This window comes from Onychomys torridus, chromosome 2, assembly GCF_903995425.1.
Source record: "Onychomys torridus chromosome 2, mOncTor1.1, whole genome shotgun sequence".
Lineage (NCBI taxonomy): Eukaryota > Metazoa > Chordata > Mammalia > Rodentia > Cricetidae > Onychomys > Onychomys torridus.
Window position 1 is genome coordinate 128,958,977 of NC_050444.1, and position 27,286 is coordinate 128,986,262.

General features: G+C 38.5%; 1 protein-coding gene across 1 annotated transcript in view; it reads left to right on the top strand.

The window, feature by feature from the left end:
- The first annotated feature begins 105 nt into the window (after positions 1-105).
- The window catches only part of LOC118577973 (putative selection and upkeep of intraepithelial T-cells protein 1 homolog), a 34,906-nt gene continuing 7,725 nt past the window's right edge, over positions 106-27,286 (top strand). Inside the window, exons 1-6 of the mRNA XM_036178598.1 lie at positions 106-112; positions 448-498; positions 13,442-13,525; positions 19,394-19,741; positions 20,187-20,468; positions 23,938-24,049. Of these exons, the coding sequence (XP_036034491.1) occupies positions 106-112; positions 448-498; positions 13,442-13,525; positions 19,394-19,741; positions 20,187-20,468; positions 23,938-24,049 (884 nt within the window). The remainder of the gene's footprint in view (positions 113-447; positions 499-13,441; positions 13,526-19,393; positions 19,742-20,186; positions 20,469-23,937; positions 24,050-27,286) is intronic.

Consider the following 27,286-nt stretch of genomic DNA (forward strand, 5'->3'; position numbering starts at 1 on the left):
GCCAATAGCTAGGCAGGAGGTATAGTTGAAACTTTAGGGCAGAGAGAAAGAGAGAACTCTGGGAAGAAGAAGGCAAAGTCACCAATCAGACACAGAGGAATCAGCATGAACAGTATGGAGAGATGAGGTAATGAGCCATGAGACAAAATGTAGATTAAAATAAATGGGTTAATTTAAGTTATAAGAGCTAGGATCACAAGTCTAAGATAAGACCAAGCTTTTATAATTAATAACAGGTCTCTGTGTCATTATTTGTGAGCTGATGGCCCAAAAGAAAGTCCAATTATAGTTGTTTATCACCTTGTTTATTTTTTTTCCATTTGCAAGCCATACATAGTAGCACTAAAGAGGGTCCTAACTCCTTGCATTGTGAAATTTCTGATTCTTAAAATGGGAAAGATTTTTCTCTTTCACTTTTAACCCTAATTGCTCCTTTAAAATTTTCAGGTATCTCACCAGATCTGCAAAAGGTGACAGCAAAGGCGGAACTGTGTGAGGGTAACGAGCTATGTTAGTGGTGTTTATCTAGGAGTAGGAAGAGGTTGGCTGTTGCTGCCCAGCATGACTGGGCAGAGCATGCAGGAGGTGCATGGTTGGTCCCCTTGGCATCTTGCAAAAGTGGCAGCAGCAGTAAAAGCCCATGCCCCAAACAGATGTGAGCAGGTGTCAAAGCAGTGCAAGCGTTACAGCTCTGGAGGGAAAGATATCCTGACCTGTCAGGAAGTCAGGCTATGCCTATAGCTGTGAAGGGAAGTATTTTGTATGACTACAGCTGTGAGGGGAAAAGGTCTCCTGACTTGTTGGGAAGTGAGAATAAACCTGCAAGTGTGAAGGGAAGGTATCCTGGATACCTATAGCTGTAAGGAGAAAATGGCCTGACTTATCAGGATGTCAGGCTATACCTGAAGCTGGGGTCTGGTGGAGGATGGTCTTCCCATAGGCTGTGGCAATCCTGATGCTCTGAGAGGGAGCTGCTACATTTGAGCTCTGCTCTAAAGGAAGTTTCCCAGCAGCGGTATCCATTTCTTCTCAGCTCCAGCCTAAGTTGTTACTTCTGCTTTACTCTGCTAAGCAGAAACCCCTGCAGAAGTGTAGCAACGTGTTCAGGCTCTGGTGAAGTTGTTCCTTCTGCTCTGCTACCTTAAGGGAGCTTCCCAGCAGACGTTCTGCTCCATGGCTGCAAGAGAAGATCTTCACCCAAAACTTTCAAGAAATTTATTTGGGAAGGAGGAATCCAGGACAGTGGCTGCTTCTGCCAGAGTGGAGAGGGACAGTTGCCAAGTGAACAGGCAGAGGGAATTATACAGGGCTTCTTATGGGTAGATGTTTTCCAAGGAGAAAATTGTCAGAAGATTTTCAAGGAGAGAATTGGTCAGATTTCCATCCCCTTGAGCTTGAACAAGTTCAGAATGGAATGGCTCTATTTCACGCTCAGGGACTGGTTTGTTTTCTGCTCAGGGATTGGTTGGTTTTCATGCTCAAAGATTGGTTGGTTTCATGTTCAGCTGGTCAGGGGCAGATTTGGCTCTGGTTTCAGGGCCAAAGTGTGTTTCTTTCACTGGCTCTGATTCCAGGACCAAAGTTTGTTTTCTAGATCAGGGTGTATTTCTTTGGTTATGGTTTCAGAGCCAGGGTATGTTTCTTTCACTGGCTCTGATTTCAGGGCCAGGGTGGGTTTCTTTGGGGGGCCCTTTTACCCTACAGGTGGCAGAGCTAGTCTGTTAGGTCTACCTTCTGACTTAAGTAATCTTTATTGTCTGTCTCCGGTGTGTCAGAGGGTGATCAAAATATCCCACAACAAATCAAATTTTGATTAAAACTCCATATAACAGTTTTTAAAAACTAAATCATAACCCCATAGTTTCCTCCCTCCCTGTTCCACCATCTAATCCCTGTTTTGTCCCACCTCTTACTCCTTCTCAAATTCGTGGCGTGCGCGTGTGTGTGTGTGTGTGTGTGTGTGTGTGTGTGTGTGTGTGTGTAGATATAAATATGATCTGTTGAGTTCATTTGTTGTTGATTGGATGTGTATGACTTGAGGGATGACCACTTGGCACTGGGTAACCAATTAGGGAGCTCATTCCCAAAGAAGACTAATTCTTCTTTTCTTGGAAGTCATTAGTTCTCTGTAGTTACCTTTAGTTCTCTGTCTAGAGGTGGAGCTTTATGAGATTTTCCCCTCCACAACAGCTTGTCTATTGGTGTTGTCATTGCTCTGGTCTTGCTTAGGCAGCCATATTGTCATGGGTTCAATGGCATAGCTTCTCTGTCATTTCTAGGAGACACAATTTTACAGCAGATCCTCTGGCTCTTACAATCTTCCCATCCTGTCTTCTACAATGTACATTGATCCTTGGGTATAGAGATGGTGTTGTAGATGTATCCCATGATCAGTTTTTCTATGTATTTTGACCAGTTGTAGTTTACTGTATTGGTTTCCCTAGGCAGTAAAGAAAAGATTCTCCAATGAATGCTGAGTGCTACACTTATTTCTATAGTTAGGAATTATGCTGGTCTAGGAAACTGGCAGTGGTAATTTCTCCTCTTAGATTATAACCTCACTAGCCCTGGGCAATTGGCTCTATTTCCAGTACCAGGTATGATGTTCCTCTTAGTGTATGGGCCTTAAATCCAATTAGAGAGCTGTTGATTGCTGCTAAGATATGAATATCACTATTGCATATTTTGAAATACTTTTCCATGCTGGTCATAATTATAGTTCAGTGATATCATGGCTGGATAGGAATATTGATTGTTTTCTTCTTTGGCACCATGCATGGCATCTTCTGCCACTCTCACAATTAGCCTCAGGGAGGAGGCTTTCAAGTTGGACCCTGCTCAAATCTTCTGAACCACATGTTCACAAGTACACAATATCATCAGCAATGAGGACTTTTCTTCAACTTCTTGGAGACAACTGTGGGAAACAGCAGTATCCCATATTGTTTTGGGAGTCTCCTAGGTTCCCCCTGACTAACAACTCAAAACGAGTTTTCTCATGCCTGGTTCTGGAGTTTTTCTTAGCTGCTCTATGGCTCTCTTGGAAAGCATTGTCAATTCATGTGGCATATCTTCATTTAAGATATAGATATACATACATAAATATATTATTTGTAATTTTTAGGTAAATATAAAGTAGTATGATTCCTCAAGGTTTTTTCAAATATCTGTAATGTTATTTATCCTTTCTCCCCCATTCTTCTTTATTGACCACTCTTTCCCTTCCCTGTTTAAAATGACCAACCCCGTTTTCCCCTTCATATCACTTCTGTACTTCTATTCCCCTTCAATGGTCATTTTTTCCTGATTTCTAAAGTTACTCTGGGATACATACTTACATCTAAAGACTTGCAGCTAGGAACCACACATTATAGAGAACATGTAGCATTTGTCTTTCTGTGTCTGTGTCACCTTCTTCAATAAAATACGTTCTAGTTCCATCCATCTATTTGAAAGTCATGGTGTAATTTTTCTTCACATCTGAATAATATTCTGTATATACACCGCATTTTCATTATCTGATAATAGGTTGGAGGACACTGAGATTGTTTCCATTTCCTAGATATTGTGAATAGGGTAGAAACGAATATTGCCTGTGCTATATATTGTCAAATTCTTTGGGCATATGCCAAGGACCAGTAAAGCTTGGTCATATGTTAGATTTATTGTTAGTTTTTTAAGAATTCTCCACACCGATTTCCAGAGTGATTTCCAGACTGCAACAGTTTTCAGTTCCACCAAGAGTGAGTGAGGGTTCCAGTTTCCTCACCAGCATTTGTTATGGCTTATTTTATTGACTTTAGCCATTCTGGCAATACTGACTGGTGTGAAATGAAATCTGAAAGCTGTTTCAATTTGCATTTCCCTAATTTCTAAAGATGAACACTCTTTGAGGTACATCTTATTCATTTTGATTTCTTCTTTTGAAAACTCTCTCATCAGATATAGAACCTGCTTTTCAGTTGCATTGTTTCTTGACTCTTTGTTTTCTCAGTTCTTTAAACATTCAGAGTATTAGTACTCTGAAAGATACATAGTTAGCAAAGATTCTCTCCTACTATGTAAGTTTCCCTTCTTCACTTGAGTGATTGTTCCCTTAGCTGTACAGAGGAGTTTTAGTTTTCTGAGTTCCCGCTTGTTAACTGTTGGCCTTAATTACTTGGCAAACAGAGTCCTATTTAGAAAGCCCTTTCCTACACCTACATCTTGTAGGATGCTGACCATGTTGTCTTTGGACAGTTTCAGCATTCCAGGTTTCAAATTGAAGTTACTGATCTTCTGAATTTAATTTTGATGGAAAGTGATAGATATGAATATTCATTCTTTTACATGAGGACATCCAGTTTTCTTAGCACCATTTGTTAAAGATGCTATCTTTCCTCAAGTATATGATTTTGGCAACTTTGTCAATTATCAGATGGCTACAGTTAGGTGTATTTATGTTTTGTGTTTATATAAGTTGTTATGTTTTGTGTTTATATAAGTTGTTATGTTTTGTGTTTATATAAGTTGTTTTTTGTGCCAGTATCATACTTTTTTGTTGCAATTCCTCTATGAACTATTTAGAAATTTCAAATGATAATCCCTCCAGTATTGTTGGTTTTTCCCAAGATTGCTTTGGCTATCCTTGGTATTTTGTGGCTCCATACAAATTCTAGGATAATTCTGTGAAGAAATTCATGAGAATTTTGGTTGGGATTGTGTTAAATCTACCAACTGCTTTTAATATAATGGTCATTTTCATATTAAATCTACCAATCTATGAGTGTGGGAGGACTTTTCATTTTCTGATGTCTTCCTTAATCTCTTTCCTCAGAAACTCTGAAATCTTCAAATGCCTCTGTATTTCCTTAGTTAGATTTATTCCAGGATATTGTTTTGAGGTGATTATAAATGAGTGTATTTATGATCTCTTTCCAAGCATGCTTGTTATTTGCATATAGGAAGGCTAATTTTTGTAAGTTGATTTTTGTATCCTGCCACTTTTTTGAATTTTGAGAAGTTTTTGGTGGAATTTTGGGTGCTTCTTACATATAATATCATATAATTTGCAAACAGGGATAATTTGATTTCTCCTTTACTATTTGTAGCCCCTCAATTTCCTGCTCTTGCCTCATTACTTCAAGTACTATATTGGAAAGGAATGGGGACAGTGAGCAGCCCTGTCTCATTTCTGCTTTCAATGGGATTGCTTTGAACTTTCTCCATTTAGATTTGTGTTGGTTGTGTATGGTAATATTTTGTGTGTATTTTAACAATTAAAACTTGCCTAGAGATCAGAGTGCAGAGCTAAGTCATAGAAGTCAGGCACACACCTTTAATCCCAGCACTTGGAGGCAGAGGCTACACAAGATTGATCCAATCTAAAAGAGAAACACAGCCAGGCAGTGTGGTGCACATGCCTTTAATCCCAGCACTAGGGAGGTTGAGGCAGGAAGTGATATGGTTGGACAGAGAAAGAAATATAAGCCAGAAGGAGACAGGATCCCAGGCCTTTTCAGGCTGAAGATTCGGTACAGGAAAGAAGTCTGGCTGGCTGCTCTGCTTCTCTGATCTTTTAGCTTTCACCCTGATATCTTACTCTGGGTTTTTATTAAGACCAATTAGGATTCATGCTGTAGCTGTGGCTTTGTCATATATAGCCTTTATTATGGTAAGATATGTTTCTTCTAGTCCTACTTTTGCTAGAGCTTTTATCATGAAATCATGTTGGATTTTGTCAAAGCCTTTTTCTGCATTCATTAAGATGATAATGTGACTCTTGACCTCTGCACTTGTAAGTTGCTTTGGATATAGCTCTGTGTGCCATGAATGTGTTGCTCTGATTGGTTAATAAATAAAGTGCTAATTTACAAGTAGCCAGGCAGGAAGTATAGGTGGGACACAGAGAGAATTCTCAGAACAGGAAGGCTGAGTCAGAAGTTGCCTGCCAGATACAGAGGAAGCAAGATGTGAAGATACCAGTAAGCCACAAGCCACATGGCAAGGTGCAGATTTATAGAAATGGGTTAATTTAAGATGTAAGATCTAGCTAGCAAGAAACCTGAGCAATTAGGCCATACAGTTTTAATTAATAAAAGCCTCTGTGTGTTTATTTGGGTCTGAGCGGTTGTGGGCCTGGTCAAGACTAGAGAAAATTCCAGCTAAAGTAAGTCAATAAGTGTATTGACAAAAGTAAAATTTTAATGTTATCATCTCACTAGATATAGAAAAAGCATATGACAAAATCCAACACCCCTTCATCATAAAGGTCTTGGAGCAATCAGTAATACAGGGAACATACCTAAACATAATAAAGGCAATTTACAGCAAGCCAACAGCCAACAACAAAATAAATGGAGAAAAACTCAAAGCAATACCACTAAAATCAGGAACAATGCAAGGCTGTCCCCTCTCCCCATTATATTCAATATAGTACTTGAAGTTCTAGCCAGAGCTATAAGACAACATAAGGAGATTAAGGGGATACAAATTGGAAAGGAAGAAGTCAAGCTTTCCCTATTTGCAGATGACATGATAGTATATATGAATGACCCGAAAAATCCAACCAAGGAACTGATACAGCTTATAAACACCTTCAGCAACACAGCAGAATACAAGATCAACTCAAAAAAATCAGTAGCCCTCCTATATACAATAGACAAACAGGCTGAAAAGGAAATCAGAGATACATCACCCTTTACAATAGCCACAAATGATATAAAATACCTTGGGGTTACTCTAACTAAGCATGTGAAGGACCTATATGACAAGAACTTTAAGTCCTTGAAAAAAGAAATTGAAGAAGATATCAGAAAATGGAAAGATATCCCATGCTAATGAATAGGCAGGATTAACATAGTAAAAATGGCAATCATACCAAAAGCAATCTACAGGTTCAATGCAATCCCCATCAAATTACCAACACAATTCTTCACAGGCCTGGAAAGAATAACACTCAACTTCATATGGAAAAACAAAAAACCCAGGATAGACAAAAGAATCCTGTACAATAAAACAACCTCTAGAGGAATCATAATCCCCGACCTCAAGTTCTACTATAGATCTACCATAATAAAAACAGCTTGGTGCTGGCATAAAAATTGACATGTGGACCAGTGGAATCAAACTGAAGACCCTGACATTAACCCACACCTATGAACATATAATTTTTGACAAAGAAGCCAAAACTGTACAATGAAAAAAAGAAAGCATCTTCAACAAATGGTGCTGGCATAACTGGATATCAATGTGTAGAAGGCTGCAAATAGATCCATATCTGTCACCGTGCATCAAACTTAAGTCAAAGTGGATCAAAGACCTCAACATAAATCCAGTTATTCTGAACCTGATAGAAGAGAAAGTAGGAAGTACTCTTGAACACATTGGCACAGGAGATCACTTCCTAAATATAACACCAGTAGCAAAGACACTGAGAGAAACAATCAATCAATGGGACCTGTTGAAACTGAGAAGCTTCTGTAGAGCAAAGGACACAGTCAACAAAACAAAGCAACAGCCTACAGAATGGGAAAAGGTCTTCACCAAGCCCACATCTGACAGAGTGCTGATATCCAGAATATATAAAGAACTCAAGAAATTAGACATCAAAATGCCCAACAGTCCAATTAAGAAATGGGCTATAGAACTAAAGAGAGAATTCTCCACAGAGGAAGCTCAAATGGCTGAAAGACATTTAAGGAATTGCTCAACATCCCTAATTATCGGGGAAATGCAAATCAAAACGACTCTGAGATACCACCTTACACCTGTCAAAATGGCTAAGATCAAAAGCACAGAAGACAGCTTATGCTGGAGAGGATGTGGAGCAAGAGGAACTCTCCTCCACTGTTGGTGGGAATGCAAGCTTTACAGCCACTTTGGAAATCAATATGGTGCTTCCTTAGAAAATTGGGAATCCATCTCCCCCAAGACCCAGCTATACCACTCTTGGGCATATACCCAAGGAATACTCAATCATACTACAAGGGCTTCTGCTCAGCTATGTTCATATCAGCATTGTTTGTAGTAGCCAGAACCTGGAAACAACCTAGATGCCCTTCAACTGAAGAATGGATAAAGAAAATATGGTACTACTCAGCAGAGAAAAACAATGACATCATGAGGTTTTCAGGCAAATGGATCTAGAAAAAAAATCATCCTGAGTGAGGTAACCCAGACTCAGAAAGACAAACATGGTACATACTCACTCATAGTAGGATACTAGTTGTAAAACAAAGATGACTAGACTGCTACACAACTCCAGGGAGGCTACCTAGAAAATGGGACCCTAAGAAAGACATAGGGATTGGCCAGTGACAGAGAAATGGATGAGATCTACATGAACAACCTGGACGACAGTGGGAGTAATGAAGGGCAAGGTTCGAGGGAAAGAGAGCTTAGGGGAACAGTAGATCCCAGCTGGATCAAGAACAGAAAGGGAGAACAAGGAATAACAGACCATGATAAATGAAGACCACATGAGAACATGAATAGGCAGAGTGCTGGCGAGGTCCCCTTAAATCCACAATGATACATCCTCTGTAGACTGCTGGCAATGGTTGAGAGAAAGCTTAATGTTATACTCTAAATGCCATTTTTTGTTTTTTTAAATAATTTGTGGTTCTGTTGCTTCATAAGCATTCATATTATTGTGCAACTATCACTCTCACCCATATCCAGTCATTTTTCATCCTCCTGTTTTGAAACTCTGTTCATTATATACTATACCATTTTGTTTGCATTGGTATCTGTCCTCTATAGGTTCTGGAATTATTTCCTTAGTTCAATCATCTATGTATTTGAGTTCTCTATGTGGTCATTTATCTTCCTTACAACTAGGACTCTGAAATTTTTCTCTGCCATTTCAGCTGTCTTAGTCACTTTTATTTCCTCTGTTCAGGAGTTGTAATGTTGTGAATATGTCATGTTGAGTTGTTTAATATTCTTTATGTTTCTTTGTTGTATTCTAAACATATGTTGAGGTTCATGTATCTCCATTTTTATATTTTGCCTTTCCCTCACTCCTTTTATTGTTTGATTTGTTTTATATGAACCCTCCTATAGATCTATATCTTTGTTAGGATTTCTATTTCTGTGAAGAGACACTAGGACCATGAAAACTCTTATAAAGGAACACATTTGATTAGGGCTTGATATAATTCAGAGGTTTAGTCCATTACTGTCACATCAGGAAGCATGGTGTAGTGCAGGCAGACATGGTACTAAAGAAGGAACTGAGAGTTGTACATTTTGATCTGTAGGCAGCAGAAGTGACTATGACACACTAGCCAGGCTTGAGCTTCTGAGACCTCAAAGCCCACTTCCTAGTGGCCCACCTCCTCTAATAAGGCCACACATCTTCCAAAAGGCCATATCTCCTAATAATACCAATCCCTATGGGCCTATGGGGGCCATTTTTATTCAAACCACTACATTCCACTCCCAGGCCCCCATAGGCTTATAGCCTTATCATAATGCAAAATGTATTTTGTCCAACTTCAAAAGTCACCATAATCTACAACAGTCTCAAACTTGTTTAAAAGTCTAAGTCTGAAGACTCTTCAGTGACTCATGGCAATCTCCACCTGTAAATCTCCATTAAAAAAAAAATGAAAAGTAGATCACATACTTCTAACATACAATGGCACAGGATATATATTACTGTTCCAAAATGGAGCATAATGAAGAAATACTAGACCAAAGCAAGACAGAAAGCCAGCTGGGCAAATTTCAAACTCTGCATCTCTATGTCTGATGTCAAAGCACCCTTCAGCTCTCCAACTCCTTACAGATTTGTTGATTATAACACACTTCTTTCTCTTGGGCTGGCTCTGCTCCCTGTTAGCAGCTCTCCTTGACAGGTATCCCAAAGCTCTGACTTCTCCAACATTTTGGGGTCTCCAAGGTAACCCAGGTTTCATCTTAACAGCTTTGCACAATGACATCTCTAGATCTCCATGTAGGGATACGACTGTCACACATCTGGCCTCAGTTGTTTTCCTTGATTGTGGAAGGAGATTTTATTACCCTGTTCTTCTATCCTTGACTCTAAAGTTAGAACCCTTATTGCCAAATCTGCCAAGTTTTACTGCTTGCTGGGGATGGAACATGTCCCACTCATTCAATTACATCTTCACAAGCTTTCTGTTTTCAATGGTTTCCTTCACTACTTAAGCTTGGCTATCCTAAAACATGCTCTGCAGACAAGGCTGGCCTCAAACTCAGAGATCCACCAGCCTCTGCCTCTGGCGTGCTGGGATTAAAGGTATGTACCACCACACCCAGCTCTAAGTTTTTTTTTAATTCCTTTTCACAAGTTGGAAACTTAGATGAGTGGGATCTTCCTGTGAGGTTATAACTCCTTTTATTCCATTTCTAAATCTGTTTATCTCCTTAAACACAAGACTTAGCTCCATTTCATTTCCTGGTTTTTGTTTTCTCCTCAGCTTGCTCCTTCTAATTGTAAATCTTTATAAAAATAAATACTAGTAACCACATGACAGAGTCTATGGTTTTGAGACTGCTTTGAGGTTTTTCTCTCCCCATGTAATTCCAAATCTCTTCACTTTAGCATCAAGCAGACTCTTTGGACAAGGGCACAAGGCAGTGACATTCTTCACCAAAATACCATAAGAACTATCTCTAGGCAACGTACTAAAATCATTCTCCTCTGAAACCTCCTAAGCAAGCCTCCTACAGTTAAAATCATTCTCAGCACCATTGTCTTCCATAATCATACTAGTACAGCCCATTAATCAATACTTGAAGCATTCCACTGCTTTCCTAACCCAAAGTACCAAAATTCAAATTCCTCTAAACAAAAAACATAGTCAGGCCTATGACAGCAATACCCCAATCCCTGGTACCAATTCCTGTCTTGGTTACTGTTTCTATTTCTGTGAGGAGACAGTATGACCACAGCAGCTCTTATAGAGGAAAAACATTTAACTGGGGTGGCTTACATTTTCAGAGGTTATTCCATTACCATCATGGTGCAACATGGTGACATGCAGGCAGACATGATATAGTGGAAGTAGCTGAGTATCCTACATCTTGACTTGCAGGTAACAGTAAATGATCTAAGACACTGAGTGATATGATTGAGCATATATGAGATTTCAAAGCCCACCTCCATAGTGACATACTTTCTCCAACAAGGGCATACCTACTCCAACAAAGCCACACGTCCTAATTATGCCATTCTCTGTGAACTAATAGGGACCAATTACATTCAAACTACCAGACTTTGCTAATACAAATAATCCAACCCTCTTCACTTTGGCCTCAGGCAGACATTTTGGGCAAGGACAAAAAGTAGTCACATTCTTTGCCAAAGAATCACAAGAACAGTCTCTAGGTCACATACTAAAATTCTTCTCCTCTGAAACTTCTTAAGCCAGGTCCCCACTTCTCAAATCACCCTCAGCACCACTGTCATCCATGGTTCTACCAATATAGTCCATTAATCCCCACTTACAGCATTCAACTGTTTTTCAAATCCAAAGTCCACACCTCAAACAAAAGCATGGTCAGTCCTATCAGAGCAATTCCACAGTCCCTTGTACCAACTTCTGTCTTAGTTAGTATGTCTATTGCTATGAAATGACACCATGACCATGGCAACACTTATAAAGGAAAACATTTTGTTGGGGCTGGCTTACAGTTCAGAGGTTTAAGTGCATTATCATCATGAGGGGAAGCAGGGTGGAACTGTAAAAGCTGCTGAATCTTGATCTGCAAGCAGCAGAAGTAACCATGACATGTTAGCCAGGCTTGAGTTTCTGAAGCCTTGAAGCCCACCCTTAGTGGAACACCTCTTCCCAAAAGGCCACACGTTTTCCAACCAGGCCATACCTCCCCTAGTGCCACTCCCTATGGGCCTCTGGGGGCCATTTTTATTCAGACCACCACTAATTCTAATAATGTAATTATGAAAAAAATATCTCCTGTAGCTGAAAAATCTGAAATGATAGAGTTCTCATAACTTGCCTGGGCCTATTCAATTAAATGGTAAAGCCAGGATTTCAACTTATGTGTTATTAATATGAGACCCTGAGTTAGCTACTATGCGTGCTATCACTTATTATCTTTATAGTTTGCCCATCTTAAGGTAAGATTTATGTTAACATGGCATATGAAAGTTTTATTAATTTCCCTCTGCTTCACTCCTTAGTATGACTATGTTTTCCTCAACTCATCATTGCTCAATAGCAATTCTACATTTGGCATCTGATATATGTCTTTATTGTCTTTATGATTTTTAAGAAATCCGGGTCATTATTCACAATGTAGATATACCATTTTAGTAATGTCAGAATCTAGGTAAGTCCAGGAATACTACTAAATTTGCCCATTTAAACAACGTAGTATAGTATTTTTATGTTGTTGTCACTATTTAACTCTTTGTTTCTCTGTAATACCAGTACATGTTAAGTATCTCTTAGAGTATTGAAATAGGAAAGTCCTATATCTGTTTCCAGAGCTACATATCAAGTAGAACTTTTTAAAAAATCCTTGTATTTATCTGAGAAATACAACTTCATCTTTCTTTGACCTTAAACTTTAAAGTAAGGACCACAAATATGTTTGTGGTGGTTTGAATCAGCATGGCCCCCATAGACTCACCCATTTGAATGCTTAACCCATAGGGAGTGGCATTATTAGGAAGTGTGCACTTATTAGAGTACATGTGGCCTTGTTGGGGGAAGTGTGTCACTGTGGGGTGGGCTTTGAGGTCTCAGATGCTCAAGCTAGGCCTAATGTATCATTCACCTCTGCTGCCTGCATGCCACCATGTTTCCCACTATGATAATAATGGACTAAACCTCTGAAACTGTGAGCGAGGCCTAATTAAATGTTTTCCTTTATAAGAGTTGCTGTGGTCATGGTGTCTTTTCACAGCAATTGAAACCCTAAGTTAGGCAATGTCTCAATTAACAAAAAATTCAGTGGGGTTCTTAAAATGTCATAGAAGAAAGTTATTTCCCCTATATAAAATGGTTATTTAATTTCTACCATAAATGAAGATAAATGACTTTAATTTTTTCTCTATATCAATTAATAAATATAGCAAATCATTCCACCAATGGAGGCTTTGGAAATCTGGACATGTTCCCTATTTCCATCATCTTTGGGGAAGAAAGCAGGCTCACGGAGTTTAAAAAAAAAAACAAAACAGAAAATAATATCCAATCAAGCCTTGGAGAATAAAATCCTGTAAAAATAAATAAATTTCTGGGAAGATATAGTCATTTTATTGAGCCTTCTTAGCATAAACATCATATTTGCTAATAAAACTTCAAAATGCTAAATAACACAAAGTAAATTATTCTCCTGACATGTATTTGTTGTTTACCTGGGATTAAAAGATTATGACAGCTACAACTAGAAGACAGTGCTTTAGGTAGTTGTGGATTTATCTGACTTCTACACTGGTTATGAATCTGCTTTCTTTTTGCAGGTATGATGGATGATGGAAAACCACTTGTTTACAGACTTGGTGTTGTTGTCATATGCCTCCTTCATATGATAACAGCGAGGGCAGGTATGAATTTCTCACTTCCCCTCATGAATTTTTTCAATAACAAGTTTGCAAAGAAAGAAAATGTCAAAGGCACTGTTGCCAGCTTGCTGAAATTTAGAATTATCTGGGAGACAAGCCTCTGGGCACACCCACAGGAGACCATATTAAATAGGTAAACTGAGGTAGGAAGACCCATCCACTGTGGATGGCTCAATTCCCCAGGATGAGATCCTGGACTATATGAAAAGGAGTAAGTGGTCTGAGAACAAGCAGTCACTCCTCTCTTCTTGCTGGTTGTGAACACAATGCAAAATCCAGCATGTTTATCAATGGAATAAACTATAAAGATAAATCCTCATAAATAAAGACAAGTGACTTTTTAAAAGATAGAGAAACAAATGGCCTTTCAACAAATGGTTCTGAGAAAACCAATATATATGTAGAGTGTTAAAACTATAGCCCATCCTGGTCATGTATAAACCAATTCAACATATAGAAAAGATTTTAATTTAAGATTTTTAAGTTCTGAAACAGAGGGAAAATATGAGAAAACATTTTAAGATATAAACATAGGCAAGGACTTTCTGAGTAGAACTCTAAATATTCAGGAAATAATGCCAAAAACAGACAAATGGGATTGCATGATATTAAAATATCTCTGTACAGGAAAGAAAGCAGTTAATTGAATTAATGGCATACAGTATAAGAAAAAATATTTGCTAACACTACATCTGACAGAGAACTAATATATAGAATATATAAAGAACTCACAAAACTAAATACCAAGAAATCCAACAATCTTATCAATAAACAGTCTAGTTAAATAAAGAGTTCTTAAATGAAGTACAAACAACCAATAAACATATGAAAAAATTTCAACAAGATTACTTATCAGTGAAAAGAAAATTAAATTACATTATGATTTCATCTACCATGGTTAGAATGACAAGCATTAAAATAAATGAATGCTGGCAAGTGTGCTGAAAAAAAAGTGTGTTATACACTACTGGTCACAATCTAGATTAGTTTAGCCACCACTGATATCAATATGTAGGATCCAAAACAAGCAAAACAAAACAAAACTAAGGTTCATCAACTATGTTATCCTGCTATACCACCCTTGGTTATTTATTGAAGGATTCTAAGCCAACATACCACACTGTTACTTGTACATGCATGTTTATTGCACCATAACCCACAGTAGCTATGGAGTTAACCTATGTGTCCATCAATAGAGAAATACATGAATAAAACAATATTCAACTATATAGTAGAACAAAATTTCACTTGAAAGAAAGTGGATTCAATACATTAATGCAGATTAATACATTAAGCAAATTAGTTAGACAAAGAAAGACAAATACTACATGTTGTCTTTAATTTGTGAGTCCTGTATTTTAGATAAATGCATAAAGGTATGTTTGTATATATAGCATGAAAGTAAAAGTCAAACTAAGGGACTAAAGATAACAAAAGAAGAAGAGAATGGCTTGTTGGGGGCATGGGACTTAGTGAAAGTATATTATACACTTAAAAGGAAATGGCCCTAAGATATCACCACCTATATATAATGGATATATACCAATAATAATAAAAAAACAGAAATGAAACTACCATACAGTGATTTTTAAACTGAGCTGCTGATGCCTTTTGCAACTCTATGGCCTGACACTCCCTATTTTGCTATGGAGTGGTTCCAATCTTGAGAGTTCCTTGTCTACCATCCTTTTCTAGATGGTGGTCCTCTGCGTCTCTGCAAAATCTTCCTCTGTGGCTTGCTCTGCAACCCTGAAATGGTTACTCAAATAGAAGGCTGTTGTGTGCTACTGCCACCTGGTGGTTTTAGGTTGTTCCAGCTATCAGATCCTGAAATCCTTAAACTCAGAAATCCTCATGGATGCACTTGGTGTCATAGAGAAATTTACCACGCTTGAAATGTCATATGATCCACCTACTCCTCTTTTCTCTCCCCTTAATAATTCCATCAACCATTGTTTGTACTCTATAGCTTTGCTTTTTCACACTTGAAACCATACAAGCTTTAGTAATAGACTATAGTCTATTGTATAAATGTGCCACATTTGGTTTGTTCAGTTACCTGTCGAAGAATATTCAAATTCATCTAAATTTGAACAAGTATTAGTAGTGATGCTATAAACATTTGGGTGCAGGCTTTTGAATGGACCTACTTTTCAAATCATTTATGTCATATCTAGACATATGAAGTACCAAGGCTCAATACTATGTTAAGTCTATGGTTAAAATAGAGAGAGGGGCAGGGGAAGGAAGGAAGCTGTGTCTCTGCCCTTCCTCAACTGCCTAAGGCACCTTCTGTTGGTTTAATAAAAAGCTAAATAGCCAATACCCAGGCAGGAGAAAATAGGTGGGACTTACAGGCAGAGATGGTAACTCTGGGAAAAAAATCTGAGATGTGGGAGATTCGCCAGCTAGACAGGGAGGAAGCCAGAAGTAAGGTACCAAGGAGAGGTAACAAACCACGTGGCAGAACATAGATTAATATAAATGGGTTAATTTAAGTTTTAAGAGCTATTTGGGAAAAAGTATAAGCTAAGTTCAAGCATTCATGGTTAATTAAAAGTCTCCATGCCATTATTCGACAGCTAGTGAAATAAAGAGCCTCTTTAAAGGTGTATTAACACCCATTAGGGCATGGGTAGCTCTTGAGGGGCTGCATCCATGAGGGAATCTTACTCTCCCTCCTGTACCAGGCATCAGATGCCAATAGCTTTTCAGCTAGGGGTGGGACTTCATGAGCCCCTCCTCCATTCATCTTGGGATTTTGGTGAGCTTAAACTTGTGCATGCAGTAACAGATGCTGTGAATTTATGTGTGTGAAAGTTTAAGCCAGACAGAATTGTCTTTTCTCCACAGACCCCAGAAGTCATCCTTGTCAAAAGCAAAATTTCCCTAAGTATTTGCATGTCTAAAATGTCCCATTGAGATCTCTTCTTATGGACTAATTTGAGATTATAAGAACATTCACTGAATGTATACAATGAATTTTAAGATCTTGTAAAGGTATACTAAACTCAACAGGGTGGGGGATTAAAGAAGAAATTTCTCTAAGAAATTCAGTGATATGCCGTGTGTGTGTGTGTGTGTGTGTGTGTGTGTGTGTGTGTGTGTGTGTGTTTTCAGTTTTAGAGCAGGGGTTCACTTCACATTGATGCATTGATTTGTGTTTTGGCCATAAGGTTTAAAATTTCCAGTGCACCTTTGAGGTTTCTTTCTTTCTTTAAGATTTTTATAAACTCAGATATGTGTTAAGCCAAGTACTGGTCAACTGTAGGAAAATCTAGAATTGCATTTGAAAGCTTTGACTCTAGATTCCATATGGTCATCTGCAGTGGTCTAGTTATATTCAAAGGAAAAACAAAACAAATAACTTGTCTTAGCATGAGGACATTTGGAAGAGTAGGTTTTAGCACTTTATTCTGTCTTTCTGGTAAAAGTAAAAAGAAATAAAATAGAATTCCATATTTAAAAATAGAGAATAAAGGAAACAAAAAATTACTTAAATTTTTGGTATATGCATACTATATTTATATCATTTCCACCACTCCCACTCCCTGTCCAGCTTCTCCCATACACACAATCCCTCTCAAAACCACAGCCTATTCTGTATTACACACACACACACACACACACACACACACACACACACACACACACCCTCCTCAGTCCATTTTGTGTTGCTCACAAGTATGAGTATTTAAGACTGACCACTTGTAAATGAATAATTTATGAGGGGGCTGATTCATGGAGAGGACTGATTCTCCTCTTTCTTGGCCACCATTAATTGCTGTACTTCTTCATCTAAGGGTGATTGAAACCTAGTGAGCTTTCCCTCCCACATTAGCACATCAACCTGTGTTGACTGGGCCTGTTTAAATGACCACACTGTTGAGGCTTCATGGGTGCAGCTGCCTTCTCATATGGAAAATATTATCTCACAGGTGAAATTCTGGTTCTCTGGTTCCTACAGTTATAACACCCATTTTCTGTGATATTCCTTAAGCTGTGGGTGCTATTTTGTAGATGTATTAGTTCGGGCTGTGCACTTCACAGGTAATTGTTCTCTGCATTTTGACAAATTGAGAATTTCTGCAGTCATTTCCCCATGCTTCAAAAAGAAGTTTTGTTTTTTCATACAATACATTTTGATCTTTGATCATATTATTTCCCCTCTCCCTACTCCTCCCAAATCCCCATACATCCTTTACCTACCTACATAATTCTCTTGTTCCTCTGCCCATTTCTCTCTCTGTCTTTCTCTCTCTGTCTCTCTCTCTCTCTGTCTCTCTCTCTGTCTCTGTCTGTCTCTCTCTCTGTCTCTGTCTCTCTCTGTCTCTCTCCCTTCCTCCCTCCCTCCCTCTCAAAAGTCAAGCAGAGATGGCTCAGTCAGTAAAATTCTTGCCACAAAAAGTTTTTGGTAATAGGGGAGAGCTACATTTATATGTAGATATGAGGACATATCTTAGAATGCAGTTAGAAATTACATTAGTTTAGGAGAATGGCAGTAATAGGTTCTTGAAGACAAATTTAAACATGCAATAAATAAGAGTGTTTCAAAATCAAAGAAAGTTAAGAGTAATCCAAGAAGATCTGTGAAGCTTAAGTATAAAAGCAAACATATACAACAGCTCATTACAATTAAAGAATAATAAATGGTAGAATTTTTCAGAGAAAGAATGAAATAGAATGAAAGAAGAGACAACTACTGGGCTGATAGCAATTATCTTAGGAAGCCATTTAGCAGCAATAGAAATTATACACATTTCATAAGGGGAATAGTTTGATGAGCCACCATTGAACTCATGTAAAATTAAGAATTTTTTTTTTTTTTTACAGTATGCTGGGAAAAAAATGACCAACAGTAAAAATGTGTTAGTGTGTTTTGAGGAAGGGGTGACTTAGTGGGTTTCCTTGATTAAAGTGTTCACTTTTATGAAAGGAAAAGAGAGAGAGTACGGATATGATCAGATGAAAAGGTCAATTATTGGATCTACATTTAAAAATGAACTGCTTGTTTTAAATAGGATAAGTAATGAATTTTTTTTGTCTGAGTTTATCAAATGTTACTGGACTGGACATTGTTATATATAATGGAGTTTTTCACCTGAATCTGTCAAATGTTAATGGACTAGACATTGTTAATGTAATTCTTGACTGTGTATATTGTATATACTTATTGGATGTGATTTTTCTTGTATTAGTTATAACCTTTTTAATTTTAGACAAAAAAAAGGGGGAAATGTAGTGGTATTGTGTTCCCCACAATATTGTGCACCCTAATAAACTTATCTGGGGTCAGAGAACAGACAACCACTAGATACAGAGCCACAAATGGTGGCTAGAAAATGGGCCAGAGCAAGCCATAGCAGAAGTTGGGCATCAGTGGTGCACGCCTTTAATCCCAGCACTTGGGAGGCAGAGCTAGCTGGATCTCTGAGTTCAAGGCCACTTTAGAAACAACTAGGCCTGGTGACACAGCCTTTAATCCTAGAAATCCAGCCTTTAATCCAAGGGAGTGATAGCAGAAAGCAGAAAGGTATATAAGGCCTGAGGACCAGGAACTAAGTTAGTTAAGCATTTGGCTGGTTAAGCTTATAGGCTTTGGAGCAGCACAGTTCAGCTGAGATTCATTGGGATGAGGACACAGAAGTTTGCAGTCTGAGGAAACAAGACCAGCTGAGGAACTGGAGAGGTGAGGAAAGTGTGGCTTGTTCTGCTTCTCTGATCTTAGAGCGTTCACCCCAATAACTGGCCTCAGGTTTGATTTTATTAATAAGTACCTTTAAGATTCATGTTACATAATATGGTGGTATTCTGTTCCCCACACATTTTGGTTCTTGTTTCTCTTCCCAGAACGATTTACAGTGACTGGATTAGAGAAGCCAGTCTTGGCTGCATTTGGTGCAGTACTTGAGCTCAGTTGTCAGCTGTCTCCACCACAAAATGCCCAGCATATGGAGATCCGCTGGTTCAGGACCCACTACACACAACCTATTAACCTATACGAGGATGGCAAAGACCTGTTCGGAAAAATTATCCCCAAGTATGTGGAGAGAACAGAGCTCCTGAAAGATGCCATTGGAGAAGGGAAAGTGACCCTCAGGGTCTTTAATGTCAATACTGATGATGACGGGCACTACCACTGCATCTTCAAAGATGGCAAGTTCTATGAAGAGCACATCACAGAAGTCAAAGTCATAGGTATGCATGGATTCCTCTGAAACTAATTCAGTGATTCACACATAAGAAAAATGTCCACTTCTAAATTCTACAAAGAATTGAATCTTGCATGGTTTTGTTGCTTTTTATAATCTAAAACTTAACTCAGTTGTTTTGATTTATTAAACAGTAAGTATTTTACTGAAAGAAAAACTAAATGAAACAGAGGCCTTTCATCACCAGACTTATTTAGAAAAGTAAGTCTGCTTATTAGAACAATAGTTGCTAATTATGTCCTCTCCATTTTTCCATCTGGTGCCACCTCTTTTCATTGATTTATTATATCAATTAGATCCCCATAGAGTTTTGACTGTCCTTATATCTACAGACGGTAGAGTTAACATAGAGGAGGAGTGGTTTTTCTTTTTGTGTTCTTTTCTTCTTTCCATCTACTATACACTACTAATTCCCCCTTGTTTATAACCAGCTGGGAGCTCCTGGGTTCAGATTCTTGTTCATCCTCCTACTACCAAAGGTGTGATAGTGGAATGTCACTCCAGAGGTTGGTTTCCACAACCTCACTTGGAATGGAGAGACAGCAGAGGAGAGGTCATTCCAGCTGCGTCAAAATCCCATTCACGGGATGAAGACAAATTGTTCAATATGAAGATGACCCTTCTCCTAAGAGACAGCTCTCTCGGGAATGTCACTTGTTGCATTTGGAACCATCTAACAGGCCAAGAAGAAAGCACAAGCATTATTCTACAAAGTGAAAGTCATGTATTCACTCTTGAAATAAGTTTTATGTAATTTATGCTTGACACAAAATTCATGTGTCTTTTTCACTTGGTTTTGGGCCATTGTTTTCTCTTCATTTTATTCATCATCTTGTCTGTTTTCTGATTGATTCCCTTTGCTAGATTCATTTCTTTCATTATTTTTCTAATACTGGAAATTTTTGTACATGAGATCCTGTTTTGTTTTTCCTAAAGTCTTGTTTGATGTTTGGCTAAACTGCTACTCATTCCTTAAAATGTTTTATCAACATTATTCATTGTAAAGAATATAAAAAGCTGAGAAACCCTTAAGAAAATATTCAACATCTTTATTCACCAGGTAAATGTAGACTAAAACTTTGAGATCTCATCCCATTCAGAATGCTAAGGTTAAAAAAAAGAATGACAAGTGCTAGCATGGGTATGGGAAAGGGGGAATGCACTGAGTAAAGCGACTATGGAAATCAGTGGGGAGATTCTTCAAAAACCTAAAACTAAATCTACCCTATGATCCACTCATGGGCATATGCCCTAAATACTCTACGTCTTATTACAGAGATACTTCCTATTATCTACAATAGCTAGGAATGGAAACAACCAAGATTTCTAACAAGTGATGAATGAATATTGAAAATGTAGTGCATTTACACAATGAAATATTATCAAGCTATTAATAAAAATGAAACAAAGCTGCTTTTGTTACTAAGATTCTATAGTAAAATTTAAGATACTGTAACACATCTAGCATTACAACCAACCACAAATCCTGATGTGAAGAAAAAGCCACACTTGATGGTGCTGGTGGGAATGTAAACTGTTCTAACCACTATGGGAACAGTGGTTGAAGTTTAAAAAAGCTGCAGTAGGTTGCTAGAGAGATGGATCAGTGGTTAAGAGCACTTGTTGTTCCAGCAGAGAACCCATGTTCCTAGCATCCACATAGTAGCTCACAACTATTATTAACTCCTTTTCCAGGAGTTCTGATACCCTCTTCTTACCTCCACGAGCAATGGGCATGCACATGGTTCATACACATACATGCAAGCAAAGCACTCATAAAATGAAATAAATAAATCTTTTTTAAAAGTCATTTTAAAACTCTGCAAATAGAACTATCATATATGAGTTATAATGCAGATGTACCATTTATATTTATACAACAAAGGACTCTAGAAGTACTTACACATCTATGTTTATTCCATCACTTATCATAATAGCCAAGTTGCAAACACATAAATCTGTAAGCAAATGTGGCATGTAATTTTATTCAGCCATAAAGAAGAATGAAGTTGCATCATTTCCTGGAAAATGTGTGCAGCTAGTGAGAATATTAAGTGGAATAAGGCAGATTCAGAAGGACAAACCCCAGATTTGCTGCCGTTTGTGGACACACACACACACACACACACACACACACACACACGCAGGAGGGAGAATGGAGAAAGGACTGAGACTGTTGGAAGGAATGGTGAGAGAGGAGGAAGAGAAGGGGAAGACAAAGCATGTGCTTATGAAACTGTCAGACTATGAAACCTGGATCTAAATGCCATGAACAAATACCAATTTTAAAAAGAAACTGGCCGGGTGGTGGTGGCACATGCCTTTAATCCCAGCACTCGGGAGGCAGAGGCAGACGGATCTCTGTGCAGTCGAGGCCAGCCTGGGCTACCAAGTGAGTTCCAGGAAAGGCGCAAAAGCTACACAGAGAAACCCTGTCTTGAAAAAAAGAAAGAAAGAAAGAAAGAAAGAAAGAAAGAAAGAAAGAAAGAAAGAAAGAAAGAAAGAAAGAAAGAAAAGAATTAACTACATCAATATATTGTGCACATACATCTGTTACTGATGGAAGTATTAAGGCAACTCCACATAGTTAAAAGGGAGGTTTATTCGGGGATTTTACTTAAAAGTAAAGGGATAGGTTACAGGGTCCAGGAGAGGTGAAGTGCAGTCCAGCGGTGTTCTTTGGAGGACTCTGCTCAGTCTGCCATCCAATATCCAGGATCACCAGGAGCCAAGATAGCTTACACATCTGGATCTTGGGTCTTAAGGGCTTCTGTCTCAGCCCGCCTCATGGGCAGGGCATAGGTAGGCGTGACAGTTACCGGAAACCATACTGGGGGCAGTACTTCCAGGTCAAAGCTGGAACAGCCAACCAATACAATCTGTAATAGTTATATATTCTTGATTCACAGTTCCCTTTATCAACATATAATATAATATAATATAATATAATATAATATAATATAATATAATATAATATAATATAATACAATACAATACAATATAATATATTTTAATAGTGATAAAGAGGTGTTCTTAATGCTCATAAGTTTTGCTTGAATCTACCTGGTCAAATGTAAGCATCCCTGCTATCTTAGCTTTCTATGTCTGTGATAAACACCGTGGCCAAAAGCAACTTGGGATGAAAGTTTGATTTGTCTTACACTTGAGGTCACAGTCCATCAATAAGGGAATTCAGGACAAGAACTTAAGTAGAAATAGAGGCAGGAGCCATATAGGAAAACTGATCACTGGATTGATCTTCATGGCTTGATCAGTTTGTTTCCTCTTTCTTTCTTTCTTTCTTTTTCTTTCTTTCTTTCTTTCTTTCTTCCTTCCTTCCTTCCTTCCTTCCTTCCTTTCTTTCTTTCTTTCTTCCTTTCTTTCTTTGTTCATTTCTTTTGTGAGACAGGGTTTCTCTGTGTAGCCCTGTCTGTCCTGGAACTCACTCCATAGACCAGACTGTCCTCTACTCACAGAGATCCACCTGCCTCTGATTTTGCTTCCTGAGTGCTGGGCTTATTTTTCCTTATTCAAACCAGGACTAGCTGCCCCAAGTTGGCACTGCCTCAAAGTGGGAGGGGTCCTCCCACATCAATCATTTTCTCTCTCCAGCATCAACATCAACCATCAATCAAGAAAAGATCCCAAAGATAGGCCCATGGGCTGATCTGATGAAAGCAATTCCTCAAACAATATTCTTTATTCCAAGATCAGTGTAGTTTGTGTCAATTTGACACAAAAATTAACCAGCACACTTGCCTTTTTATTGCATCTACTCTCTGGATCCATAGTTTTACCATCATTCAGTGAGAACATTGGCATTGCATGTGTCCTAAGAGTTTAGACAGAACTGAAGCACTGATTTGGAACTGGCAGAAACCTGTGTCTGAGCCTTGACAGGGAAGAGGAGAAATTGGCTTTTCATCTTCTCTTACAGTCAGGGAGTTCATGAGACAGAAATGATAGAAAGAAATGGAAAGAGTGGCCTTTATTCTTTTCACCAACCACATACTAATTTACACCTATGTTACTTTTTACACAGTTTTTATCTGCCTCTCTAAAACTAGCCTAAAGTTACCATCCAAGGTGGTAGGAATGGAGAAGGATTGGATATGCCACTCAACTCCTAATTGGGTTGGTCCAAACACTCTAGGTGGTAAAATCTGTGGCTTTCTATTTCAGGTGAAATGTTTTCTTGGAATTTCATTTGGAAGATGATTGTGGGTGTGATTCTGACTATGATGACACTCTTCATCATAATGCCCAGTATTAAATTACATATTCTAGAAGGTAAGTACATTTTCAGGATGGAAGAAGCAAGTGAGAGAGGGACCTAACACTGCCTTACACTTCATTCAGAAGCCTGTCTGCAAGGATATTACTATGGGTCATACATTAGACATATAACTTTATCCATGAAATTCTCTCTCCTGCTGATGGAGCTGCTGACATTGTTCTTTGTGAAAGCCTTGCTTCATTTTCATTAATCAGAAAGAAAGTTCCTTTTCCTATGGTGATAGATAAAAAAAAAAATTGGAAAGCTTCTTAACATCTAACATTTGTACACCTCTGTCTCAGCTTCAAGGTTCCAATGGACTCATTACAGCCAGAAAGTAAAGTTCTAAACTGCACATTGCAGTGATGGCTGCATAGTATCCATTCAGTGCAACACCAGGAAAACTGAACCTACTGGAAAAGATATACCAGTTGGATTATCGGAAGATCTAATTTCCTAGGAATAAAAAGGCATTCCTTTTCAAGAGTGCTATAATGAGAGGAAGTGAACTTGAAAGGGCACACGAAAAATTATATATATTCAGGGTTTGTTTTGGTTTTTTGAGACAGGGTTTCCCTGTGTAGCTTTGTGCCTTTCCTGGATCTCGCTCTGTAGACCAGGCTGGCCTCGAACTCACAGAGATCTGCCTGCCTCTGCCTCCCAAGTGCTGGGATTAAAGGCATACGCACCACCGCCTGGCCATTATGTCTAGGTTTTAAGGGTGTGCTAATTTGAATAACCTGGAACTGACAGATTCCGTCATATGAAGTTCTATCTCTCCAGTGCATATTCAAGGCCATTGAAACTTCTTCCATGAGCAGCTTAGTTGTTAGGTAAAGATATGAATATCAGAACTTATGTGTTTCTCTCTTACTCTTGACTTCCCCTTTCATTCCCAGCTGAACTCCTTCCCTGAGCTCTATTTTCTGATTTAAAACAGCTGCCAATCTCCAAAACTGCATCTAACCCACACAACAGAAAGCCACAGACTCACTACATTTATTCTTGTCTATTGCTGTTTTGCAAAAGTAAACTCATACTTACATTGTTCATTTCTTGCTACAAGAAGGTTTTTGTTTTTGTTTTTGATTTTGTTTTGTAAGAAGTGGGTCTTTATTGCTGTTTCTCTTCATCACTGCATCATTGAATGCATTTCCTTCTTCAGAATCTCAGATCCCTCTTGAGAGACTTGTAGTTACAGACTTTTCTAAGTAGAACTTTGTCACCAAAATCCCATCCAATTATTAAGTATTTATCTCTAGTGTACCTTGAGCTGGTAATATTTTACTCATCTTCAAACTACTTCTTTCACTCTAAAAGAGGCAGAGTTGATCTTTTTTAATTTTATAATTAATTTAATTTTACATATCAGCCACAGATTCTCCTGTCCTTCCCGGCCCCTCCTCCAGCCCTCCCACCAATCCACCCCCCATTCCCATCTCCTCCAAGGCAAGGACTCCTCTGGGGATTCAGCTCAGCCTGGTAGATTCAGTCAAGACATATCCAGTCCCCTTATCCCTTCATGCAGGTTGAGCAAAGTGTCCCAGCATAGGCCCCAGGCTCCAAAAAGCCAGCTCATGCACTAAGGACAGGTCCCAGTCCCACTGCCTGGGGGCCTCTCAAACAGTTCAAGCTAATCCAATATCTCACTTATCAAGAGGGCCTGATCCAGTTCCATGGGGACTCCTGAGCTATTGGTTCATAGTTCATGTGTTTCCACTAGTTTGGCTATTTGTCCCTAGGCTTTTTCCAATCATGGTCTCAACATCTCTAACTCATACAATCCCTCCTCTCTCTCACCAATTGGACTCCTGGAACTCCACCTGAGGCCTGGCCATGGATCTCTGCATCTGCTTCCATCAGTCATTGGATGAGATTTCTAGCACGACAGTTAGGGTGTTTGGCCATCCAATCACCAGACTAGGTCAGTTCGGGCTTTCTCTTGACCATTGCCAATAGTCTATTGTAGAGGTATCTTTCTGTATTTCTGGGGACCTCTCTAGCACTTTGCTTCTTTCTATTCCCATGGGGTCTTCATTTATCATGGTCTCTCTTTCCTTGTTCAAGGAAACAGAGTTGATCTTATAATAGGAATTATTATATCATCTTAAGATGCTAGTACTTACTGAGGCTTTGCTACTAGCAAACATTATTTGAAAAGTCTTATAGTTATTAAGGCTCATAACTTGTGTTGTATATATTTACTTAAATAACATAACTAAATACTTATCTTGTGAAATTATATATTTGTTCATATTAAATGTGAAAATAGAAATATTAAATATTGAACCTAAATCACATAGACACTAGTGGTAGGAGAAAAGACAATACAAGTCACACAAATGCTCACATCTTACACTATACCTATTAAGTTTGACTGTGCCTATAATTCCATGGCAGAGGAATGAATACTAGTTAAGGTAGAAAATACATTGGATCACTTTCATATAGAGAAGACACAGCCAAATTCTTCCACTATAATATGCACTAAAACAATATTTTTTTTCTTTTTTTATTGTATTTTTTAAAATTTTATAATTTAATTTAATTTTACATATCAGCCACAGATTCCCCTGTCCTCCCTCCTCCCACCCCTCACCCTCTCCCTAGATCACCCCCCCCCCCATTCCCATCTCCTCCAGGGTAAAGACTACCCTTGGGATTCAGCTCAGCCTGGTAGATTCAGTGGAGGCAGATCCAGTCCCCTTCTCCCTTCACCCAGGCTGAGCAAAGTGTCCCTGATTAGGCCCCAGGTTCCAAACAGCCAGCTCATGCACTAAGGACAGGTCCTGGTCCCATTGCCTGGGGGCCTCCCAAACAGTTCAAGCTAATCAACTGTCTCACTTATCTAGAGGGCCTGATCCAGTTGGGGGATCCTCAGATATTGGTTCATAGTTCATGTGTTTCCACTAGTTTGGCTCTTTTTCCCTGTGCTTTTTCCAATCATGGTCTCAACAATTCTCAATCATACAATACCTTCTCTTTCTCACCAATTGGGCTGGAGAGATGGCTCAGCCCTTAAGGGCTAGGCTCACAGCTAAAAAAATATTTTAGAGGTCCTTTCATCAATAAAAAATTTTTCTTTATTTAGATTTGCCTTTGACAAGATACTAGATTATATATTGTATTTTTTGGACATTTTCACTCTCTCATTAACCCTTTTGACATCCCTCAAAATCCCACTGAATATCTTCTTCACAGAAAATACTCCAGCTACTTTTTTGTTACTTTCTTGTTTTGTTTTGTAAGGTTTTG